Source organism: Myotis davidii, unplaced genomic scaffold, assembly GCF_000327345.1.
Source record: "Myotis davidii unplaced genomic scaffold, ASM32734v1 scaffold61, whole genome shotgun sequence".
NCBI lineage: Eukaryota > Metazoa > Chordata > Mammalia > Chiroptera > Vespertilionidae > Myotis > Myotis davidii.
The window spans coordinates 1,695,514-1,706,251 of record NW_006291729.1 but is presented as its reverse complement, the minus strand read 5'-3'; the positions used below and the strand labels follow the sequence as shown (position 1 = coordinate 1,706,251).

The following is a 10,738-nucleotide window of genomic DNA, read 5'->3' as shown; positions in this document are numbered from 1 at the left end:
CAGGAACACTGCACTGGGAGACCATTTCTGCCATTTTCAACTCTAGATTTGTGCCATTGTAGGCAAATCACATGTCATCTTCTGGGCCCGGCTTCCTCATATCTATAATAATAAAAGCGTAATATGCTAATTAGACCAGACAGCTGAATGACCTTCCCGATGAAGCCGGGGCTGCAAGGGCTGAGCCCCTTGCATGAATTTTGTGCATCAGGCCTCTAGTATAAAATAATAGGGCTGACCCTGGCCCTGGCCAGTGTTGCTCAGTGGTTGGGGTGTCACCCCAAGTACTGAAGGGTCTCAGGTTTGATTTCTGGTTAAGGGCATATGCCTGGGTTGTGGATTCATTCCCTGTCTCCTGGTCAGGGGTTGTGCAGGAGGCAGCCAGTCGAAGTGTCTCTCTCACATCAATGTTTCTCTCTCTTTTTGTTCCTCTCTCCCTCCCTCCCTCCCTCCTTCCTTCTCTGAAAAGCAGTGGGAAAAATATTCTCTGGTGAGGATGGATGGATGGATGGATGGATGGATAGATAGATAGATAGATAGATAGACAGACCTGGTCTAATTCTTAGAGCTGCACTGTCTAGTCCAGTGGTTCTCAACCTTCTGGCCCTTTAAATACAATTCCTCATGTTGTGACCCAACCATAAAATTATTTTCGTTGCTACTTCATAACTGTCATGTTGCTACTGTTAGGAATTGTCATGTAAATATCTGATATGCAGGATGGTCTTAGGCGACCCCTGTGAAAGGGTCATTCGACCGCCAAAGGAGTCGCGACCCACAGATTGAGAACCGCTGGTCTAGTCTGTCATGATGAAAATGGTTTATATCTGCGTCCACTGTTCTAGGCACTGGGCCACATCGAGCACTTGAAATGTGGTTGGTGAACTAGGGAAGGGATTTTTTCATTTGTTTAGTTGCAGTCAATTTAAATTGGTGCATGTGACTAGTATAAGAGAGTTCTAGAGAATAATCTCAAAAAGCTGATCCGTGATCTAGCTTAAGCATTAGACAGGACTCTGACCTCACTTAGTAATCTTTTTCTTTAATTATTTAGTAAATTGTTTCCTGTCCCATTATTTAAAACTTCCTACAAAATTCTAGAGTTATACTTAGCCTTGATTTTTTTACTCATAAGGGTTGATGATTCATTGGTATGGTTAAAATTTAAATATATTGGTGTGCACCTTTTTGTTTTGTCTGAAACTTCTGGCCCATAACCATTCATTTTTTCATGCATGTGTCAAATTTAAACTTAATGTACTTAAATATTAGATGAAAAGTGTTTAATTTGCTTTCTCTATTACACTCAATGTCTTATTTCTTGGAATTTTAGGGGATACTCCATTTTATGCAGATTCACTTGTAGGAACATATAGCAAAATTATGGATCATAAAAACTCGCTGTGTTTCCCTGAAGATGCAGAAATTTCTAAACATGCAAAGAATCTCATCTGCGCCTTCCTAACAGAGAGGTAATATACATTGAATGTCTTTGTAGAGATGGCTTCTTTTACTTTTACATTTGTAGAAATGAAACTTATTTACGTATGAAATCAGTCTCCTTATCTAAATGCATTTAATTCTGGATTAGCCTTTTTTTTTTTTTTACTGCTAAGCTTGGTGTTGGGTTACTCTTAATCATTTTGTATGTGCAGCCTAATTGTAATTTAACTCTAACCTTAACCCTCATGTCTAAAATGAAAAAAATAATGCATTTGAGAGAAATAAAACTTTTGTATTATTCACATTTCCTCTAAGGTGGCTTGAGCCATGTTACCCTTGATTGTACAGTTTTTGTCAGGAGTATTTTGTGCAGATAAATACTGAACAGGTTATAATCTTAAAAACTGAGCTGGGAGTGCCTCCTTTCCAACCGGTTTTTATTTGCATTTGAATGTGAGCAAGTCTGTCCTAGTAATTCTATATTTCTTAAAACAAAATAGATGAACAGCATTTTGAAAACCTGCCTCAAAGAGAACAACTAGAAAGTTATTAAGAGTTTCTTCCTTGGCCTCTCCATTCAATTCTTCTCTGGTTTCTCTTCTATATTTGTGAGTCATCATATCAAAGCACCAACACATACAAGAGGGTACTTGCTCCCCCATCCAAATTTGACTTACTAGCTTTATGGCTTAAGGATATTATTTTACTCTTCTTGGAAATAATTTTATTCATCCATAAAATCATGGGATCAGAATAGATTAAAGTAAGGGCATTTGTAGCTCTAAAATGCTATGATTCCTTATGTTTGTTAGCTAGTTGCTATTATAAGAAATTCTATAGTGACTATCCTCATACAATCATCTTTGCATACTTTTTGTAGGATAAAATCTTAAAGATGGAATTCTGGGAATTGAGTGATGTTGCAAAATTGACCTAGAGAAGCCACATCAGGGAATATTTTCAACAATAATTTTTCCTCATTCTCATCAAACTGAATATTATGAATTTTTTCCTTTTTCCATCTGAAGCAAGAAAAGTTATTTTTATTGTTCCTCATTAAAGAGGTTAATCATTTTTACATGTTTACCAATCATTTGTAGAATAAAACTTTAAGATTTGTTAATTATATGATTAATGTACAATCCATGCTGTTAAACTCAAAACAAAACCTGTATCATGTTTTGACTTGATGGGATGATCATAATTTGTGCTGAAAGATCAAATATAAAATAGGATATAGCATATGTTACTGAAATGAGTATCATTCATGAAAGATTTGTCTTAGCAATTTATTGGGAGGGAGGTTGCAGTAAAGAATGATTGTAGGTAGAGAAAAGATATTTTGAAAATAATTTAATACCATTAGTATGGCTAGGAGCACAACATAAAGTTTACAGTTTTTTCTCTTAAACATAACTCCAAGGCATATAAAAAAAAGTACTTTTTATTTTCAGTCTATTTTATTTTCATTTTTCATACAGTTTTAATTGAAGACTCAAAGGGTCAAAGAATGAAATTAACTTTTTTTGTATTCAGAGATATAATTTATCAGAGTAAATATGGATAGCTTCAAATATAAAATGTGATTTCTTTTTAAGAAGGGGAGAGATTTTTAAAATAATGGTTTTATTGGAAAGGTTTTGATAATTGTTCTGGGCCAAAAGTTAGATCTTCATCCATTTTGCGTCTTAAAGTTGGTTATGCAATTTTGACACACATAGGTGAATTTTTTTATTTGAAAGTCTCATGTGTATTTTTTGTTTGGCACAAACTACTGATTGAAATATATTTCACTTTCCATGACATTTCCTATATACACTAAAGTCTTCTTTATCTATAGATTATATACTATAAAATTGAGATTGCTTTTTCTTGAGAAACATTTATGCTATACTTTTAAAAAAGAGATCTCAAACTCATTTGTGATCCTTATGTTGATTATTGTCTAGATAAAAGGTTAATGTTGTCGTCTTTTCATAACCTTTTTACATAATCTTTAACTGCATCGTAGGGAGGTACGACTTGGGAGAAATGGGGTAGAAGAAATCAAACAACACCCTTTCTTTAAGAATGATCAATGGAATTGGGATAACATAAGAGAGAGTAAGTCAATATATTTAAATACTTCCATTCCACATTTTAAATTGATTCTTAATTTGAATTAAGAAGCATATTTCATATACTTAATGCTAATTTTAAAATTGAGAGTTCCATTTCATATTTGTTCAGTGGCAATATTTATAACTAAATTCATATTACCTCAGTATTTTAGCAAACTAAGCATACGATAAATATGTATTTATTAGCAATATTTCCCAATACTTTTATTAAAACATAGGTTTCTTTATTTTTCATGTTAAATTTGATGGATCTCAATAATTTGCAGAAAGGGGAAATATAAACTTTTAATTTGAAGAGTAAGAAATACTTAAAGAATATAGAAAAATGAAAACCAAAGAATGTATATGCAACATATTGCTGTTTGTAATTTTAATGCCTAGAGTAATATCATATTGCTTTTTTTGTTTAATTGATTTATCTGTATTTAAAACTGCTTTAAGAAAAAAAAAAGTAAAATAAAACTGCTTTAAGATAGTAATAAAATACTTACATATTTTAATTCTTTGAAATGATAAAATGTTCCTAAAATTTTCTATAGTAAATCATAGATATGTTATTAATTATATATTATTGTACAGCATGTTAATATTAATATAATATATTCATAATGCAAAACAAAATAGGGGTAGTTTATTTTTTTATGAGTGAAATAATTTCTTTCTTTTAATAGCGGCAGCTCCAGTAGTACCTGAACTCAGCAGTGACATTGACAGCAGCAATTTTGATGACATTGAAGATGATAAAGGAGATGTAGAAACCTTCCCAATTCCTAAAGCTTTTGTAGGAAATCAGCTGCCTTTTATAGGATTTACCTACTACAGAGAAAATTTGTATGTGATTTGTTTGTTACGTTTTTATTGTTTCAGAGTCTAGCTATAAAACATTGTCTTACTTTGGGACTGGATTGTTTTAAAAAGTATTAATTTGTTTTAAACTTTGAGTTTTTCTAAAAGGACTATCAAAAGAGTTATTTTTAATTTCATTTCATTTTATTTCTCTAATGCTATATGACATTCATTTACAAATGAATACAAGGCAATGCTCTATATTATTTTGGACTACAGGTAAGACCAAATACCTGCTTTTGAAGATTGTCAACTAATGAGGGATATGAGAAGGTTATATACTAATAATGAAGGGTAGAATGTGATATTTGCTCTAAGAAAGGGACCCAAAAAATCTAAGATGCTTTGGAAGAAAAATAAAAGTCATGTTTGTTTGGGTTGAGGGTAGGGAGAAGTTAGGCAAGACCTCAAGGCAGAGATGGTATGTTAGCCAAATTTAAAGATAAGAAAGGGTTTTTTGAGTGGCTGAGATGTGGGGAGATGAGTAGTGGAAGCAAAGTTTGGAATATAAGCATACATTGAGAGCAGTGTAATCCAGTGGAGCTCAAACATAGGATATATATTACTGGCTTATGACCATTTGGAGGACTTGATAAGACTGTGGTTTTCTTGCCCAAATCCATCTAGCACAGAACCTGGCACAGGTCATTCAATACATGTTGGTTGACTGAAGTGATTTTTGGGGGTAAGATTAGAGAATAGATTGAAGTTGGAGTTTAGGGGAAGAATAATGCGATAGATGATTGTTGTGTGCTAAGGGACTTTTGACTTTATAGGCAATGAGGAGCTACTGAAGTGTTAAATAGTTGAGTGAAGCATTAAAGACATTGGAGAAACTCTTTGGTCCTTCCATTTGTAATGATGAGGGTGACCAACCATTATGATTTGCCCAGGACTAAGTAGTTTCCTAGAATGTGGCGTGGAACTTTCATCCTAAAACATTTTTCTCTTTAAAACTTACAAAATCCAGGCAAACCAGGAAGAATTGGTCACCCTGTTACTACAAGAATTGGTCACCCTGTTACCAGTAGTGTTCTCAAAACTATCATAATGCTGACTAAAATGAAGGTATCCATGCCAGGAGAATCCCACGAATGTTTATAGGCAGTGAGGAAGGACCCAATTAAGAGAGAGATTGACAAAAGTGATCATTTTATGTGTTAAGCCCTGGAGATCAAGAGATGTTATCTTTGAAAAGGAGGACAGAAGTCTCTTTCTAGAAAATGTCTAGAAAAGAAGAATAAAATAGTTACAGAACTTGAGATGAAGAGGAAGCAAGTATAGTTTCATTTAGAGACTCCAATCTCAACAGTGTTAAATAACAGAATATCTAGTAAGAGTGAGAGGCAAGAAAGTTTAGCATTTTATTTTTTATTATTTTTAATATATTTCTTTATTGATTTCAGAGAGAGGGGGAGTGAGAGAGAGAAACATCTATGATGAGAATCATTGATCGGCTGCCTCCAACATGTCCCCTACTGGGGATTGAGCCCGAAACACAAGCATATGCCCTTGGCCAGAATCAAACCTGGGACTCTTCAGTCCGCATGCCAACGCTCTATATCCAGTGAGCCAAACCAGCTAGGGCAAGTTTAGCATTTTAAATGATGGAAAGTCTAAATATCCAGAGGGGAAAATGTTGCTTCATTTAAAATAAATTGAAGTGGAAAGACAAAGATCTTTGTGATTATAATTTAATTCTGAGAAGAAGTTGGTATTAGAAAATTGATTAAAGTTACATGTAAAATAATTTATTTTCCTGCCTTTTCTTCTAGGTTATTAAGTGACTTCCCATCTTGTAGAGAAAATGATTCAATACAAACAAGGAAAAATGAAGTATGTACAAATTTTACTTCTCTATTTTAATCACATGTCCAAATATTTTAGTAATGTCCATGCATTTTTAAAAGTTTCTTTGATGCTACTTTTTGAATCATTAGATGGTATTCCTTATTGCAATATAGTTCAGCATAACATTGAACTAATTAATTTCTTTGACAAATGTCACTGTGTAAGATACAATGGCTAATAAAACGATGAGTTATACATGGCTTTAAGCTTAGTTTTAATACCAAACATGACAGTAGGTTAATGAACAGCTATAATACCAGTTACAAAATGTTATAATCTTAGTTCTATAAAAGTACAGAAAATAAGTTGTAAAAGTACAGAAATAGTGGAGAGATTCAAATTTTGAGTATTGAGCAATGAATTCATATAAAGGATGATTTTATCAAACAGTTACAGTATTTTGTGAGGCTAACCATTTTTCTCTTCAAAACTTATAAAATCTAAAATATTTGGTTGAATAATTTTGGTACAATTTGTGTTTTAGGAATTTGATAAAGCAAAACAAGCATTTAATATTTTCTCTTTTTTTTCTTTGTTTTAAATAGGAAAGTCAAGAGGTATGTTGATGTCATATATCTTGGAAAAACTGAGACAATAGACTCATTACTCTAGCAGTGTTTTGATATAGCCTTATTCCAGTTAGCATTTGGAACACTACATCTCCCAACAGAAGTTCTCAACCTTTTTTCTACCAAGTATCCCTTTTATTATTGCTCCTATGGATCTGTCATTTAAAATGTATATTATGTATTTTTATGATTTCATTTATCAAAGACATCATTGGCAGCAATTAGCATGTGACAACTAGTGTGATCAGATTATATTAATGCAATAGTAATTACATTTAACTAGTTCATTGGTCTGTGTATTCTTATTAGGGGAAAAATATAGTTTTGTTTAAGGTATATGAAATTTTTTAAAACCGTGGAGAACCTAATCACTAGAAAGAATAGTGGGAAGAATATTGGCCTTGGAATCTCAAAGACTTAGGTTGAGTTTTTTTGTTCTGCCACTTATTAACTATGTTGTCTTGGCCCAGTTACTCATCTTTTTTGGATTTTAGTTTCTTTATTGAGTAGGTATAGTGCTACCATCTTTTTAGGGCTTTTTTTAGGATTAATGAAACCACATTTGTCAAGTGCCTGCCACTGTTCCTAAGACATGAAAAGAACTCAAAAGTTAAAGCCTTTATAAAAGTAATAATGCTCCAAAAATGGATTATTTAATACTTTCTGTAACTTTAGTTTGCTTACAGACTGACAGATGTAGCCTAGAAAGGAGACAACCGATCAATGATTCTCTCTCATCATTGATGTTTCTACCTCTCCCTCTCCCTTCCTCTGAACTAAATAAAAATATATTTTTTAAAAGAATGACAAGGTGACTTGTAACTCATTATTTGTCATTTACTCAATAAAATGATTGATTATAACTCTTTACAGTACGGTGCCCAGCACTGTGTAGAAAGATATAAAGAAGAACTTATATTCTTATTTTTAAGAATACTAGTATATTTGAGCATGCTCAATCAAATTTTCTGAATATTTGTTTTGTATATAGAGCTTTTATAAGCACAAATGGTAACAGTATTTTTACATAAATAATCTGCAGAAGAACAGTGGAGGCTATCCTTTATTCCTAATGAATGAGAAACTTGTGTCAGAAGGTTCTTATTCACATGTTTACGTAGTGTGGTTGTACAAACATGTTTACTGTCCTAGACAGAAAGTAAGAGATGGGGGATTATTGCCCCCTGTCAATAAAAGCCACATTAGAAGGTATAAATATGGTACCACTATGCAGGAGATTAAATTAAGCTAAAAGAAAAGAGAAGCTTATCATTGTTTTCTTTAAGCCTCTCATCTTTTAAGTGTGACCAAATTTTATAATTATAATTTCTTTTCTGACAGATTCAGAAAAAACTATACACATTAGAAGAACACCTTAGCACTGAGATACAAGCAAAAGAGGAAATAGAGCAGAAGTGCAGGTATATTTTGTAGATAATTGAATAGTATATTATAAAATTTGTTTAAACATATTACTAAAAATGTAATTATATGATTATTTTTAAATTTATAGTAAATTATTTTATTGTAAATTAGGAGTAATTTTATTTACAGTTTCTTTTGAAATTCTTTAGATCTGTTAATACTCGCCTAGAGAAAGTAGCAAAGGAGCTAGAAGAAGAGGTAAAGTTGCTCTACACTTTTATTAACATTTTTGTTTATAAAAAGTTTTGATTCCTAGTGTTCTCTTGGTACCATATTAATATACATCTTGGTTTATGATAAAATCTACCAGTAGCATGGGTGGATAGGACTAAAATTATAGGATAATCATGATAATAGGCTTCATTTTTGTTGTGTTTTTGCAAAACTTGAGTTAATTTAGCATGTGTAGATATTTAAAGTAAAAAAAAAATTGCATTTGTATTAATGACATAGCTTAAAAACAGAAAGTGACCATTGTTTCTTTTTTAAAATTTTTATTCATAACATTTTTGACCCATGCTTTTATCACGTAAAAATGGTTCAGTGGTGACAGAATGTTATCGAAAGTTTGACTTTCAATAGTAAACAAAACACAGTGTTAAGAGTAGTGTGCTGTTTTTAAAATATGGAAAACAGTATTGTAGTTTTAATAATATAGCAGTTACAGCTTTTTATGTTTTCTTATCTGCTTGAAATAACTGAAATAGTTTTTGTTTTATTATAATTTTTATACATGCTTTTTTCTGATAATAACTTGAAGCACTATTTCAGATTACCTTAAGGAAAAATGTGGAATCAGCATTAAGACAAATAGAAAGAGAAAAGGCGCTTCTTCAGCACAAAAATGCAGAATATCAGCGGAAAGCCGATCATGAAGCAGACAAGAAACGGAATTTGGAAAATGATGGTTTGTGGTATAGAATATTAAATACCAAGAAAAAAATTAAGTGTGTGTGTATGTGTGTGTTGTGTTGACTCTTGCCACTGAAATGCTTTTTATCATAGTTAACAGTTTAAAAGATCAACTCGAAGATTTGAAAAAAAGAAATCAGAACTCTCAAATATCCACCGAGAAAGTGAATCAGCTCCAGAGACAAGTAAGTTGATCTCAGTTTGTAATAAGGATATTGAGTTTCATTTATGACTGCCCATTAACAGTTTTGTCAGTGTTACTAGAGGATTTTAGCTCTAATTTTATTTTATTTTTTAATATATTGATTTTTTACAGAGAGGAAGGGAGAGAGATAGAAAGTTAGAAACATCGTTGAGAGAGAAACATCGATCAGCTGCCTCCTCCACATCCCCCACCGGGGATGTGCCTGCAACCCAGGTACATGCCCTTGACCGGAATCGAACCCGAGACCCCTCAGTCCGCAAGCCGACGCTCTATCCACTGAGCCAAACCAGTTTCGGCGTTACCTCTAATTTTAAAGTGAAATCATTAAAAAATATTTTTAGGTATTTGTTTATTTTAAATACTTTGTAATGGGGTAAGAAATTGAGGTATTTTCATCATATACACCTGTGTTTGTTTGTTGTTGTTTGATTTGAATGGAATGACAGCTGGATGAAACCAATGCTTTGCTGCGAACAGAATCTGATGCTGCAGCCCGGTTAAGAAAAAGCCAGGCAGAAAGTTCAAAACAGATTCAGCAGTTGGAATCTAACAATAGAGATCTACAAGATAAAAATTGCCTGTTGGAGACTGCCAAGTTAAAACTTGAAAAGGAATTTATCAATCTTCAGTCGGTTCTAGAATCTGAAAGGAGGGACCGAACCCATGGATCAGAGATAATTAATGATTTACAAGGTATTAACATAGATATTGCACTTGAATTCATCTTAATGATTTATATTTGGAAATAACTTTAGATGATGGATAATGTACTGGAGTAGCACATTTCTGAATATGTAAAGTTAGGATATTAGAAGTACATTAATATGAAGTTTTGTGAGCAAAAGATTTACTTTCGAATAGTTTGAAGTATTTTAAGTATCAAGCTGCCTCCCAAGGTAGTAGATTGGGTTCCAGTTGCATTAACTATAAAGCAATATCTCAACTACGTCATCTACACCAACAATTATAAAACTTCTCATAAATACCAATTTCAAAGTATGAGGTGACATCCAAATTTTTTACTCTTAACATATATATATACTAGAGACCCGGTGCACAAAAATTTGTGCACTGGGCGGGGGGTGGGGAGGAAGGGCCCCTCAGTCTGGCCTGCGCCCATTCACAGTCCAGGACCCCTTGGGGGATGTCCACCTGTCGACTTAGGCCCATTCCCCGGGGGATCAGGCCTAAGCCAGCAGTCAGACATCCCTCTGGCGGCCAGGGAGCCCTCAGGGGTTATCCACTTGCCAGCAGGGAGCAGGCCTAAGCTGCAGTCTGACATCCTTAGTGCTGCTGAGGAGGCGGGAGAGGCTCCCACCACCACCGCTGTACTAGAAGCCATCATCCTGGCTTGTGGCTGGGCAAAG

The 10,738-nt window shown here is 33.4% G+C and overlaps 1 protein-coding gene across 1 annotated transcript in view; it reads left to right on the top strand.

Annotated features, from left to right (window-relative positions):
* The window catches only part of ROCK2 (Rho associated coiled-coil containing protein kinase 2), a 68,127-nt gene that overhangs the window by 26,167 nt on the left and 31,222 nt on the right, over positions 1 to 10,738 (top strand). Inside the window, exons 7-16 of the mRNA XM_006765179.2 lie at positions 1,334 to 1,472; positions 3,455 to 3,546; positions 4,235 to 4,394; positions 6,185 to 6,245; positions 6,806 to 6,817; positions 8,171 to 8,250; positions 8,404 to 8,452; positions 9,026 to 9,161; positions 9,260 to 9,351; positions 9,818 to 10,064. Coding sequence (XP_006765242.1) covers positions 1,334 to 1,472; positions 3,455 to 3,546; positions 4,235 to 4,394; positions 6,185 to 6,245; positions 6,806 to 6,817; positions 8,171 to 8,250; positions 8,404 to 8,452; positions 9,026 to 9,161; positions 9,260 to 9,351; positions 9,818 to 10,064 — 1,068 coding nt within the window. The remainder of the gene's footprint in view (positions 1 to 1,333; positions 1,473 to 3,454; positions 3,547 to 4,234; positions 4,395 to 6,184; positions 6,246 to 6,805; positions 6,818 to 8,170; positions 8,251 to 8,403; positions 8,453 to 9,025; positions 9,162 to 9,259; positions 9,352 to 9,817; positions 10,065 to 10,738) is intronic.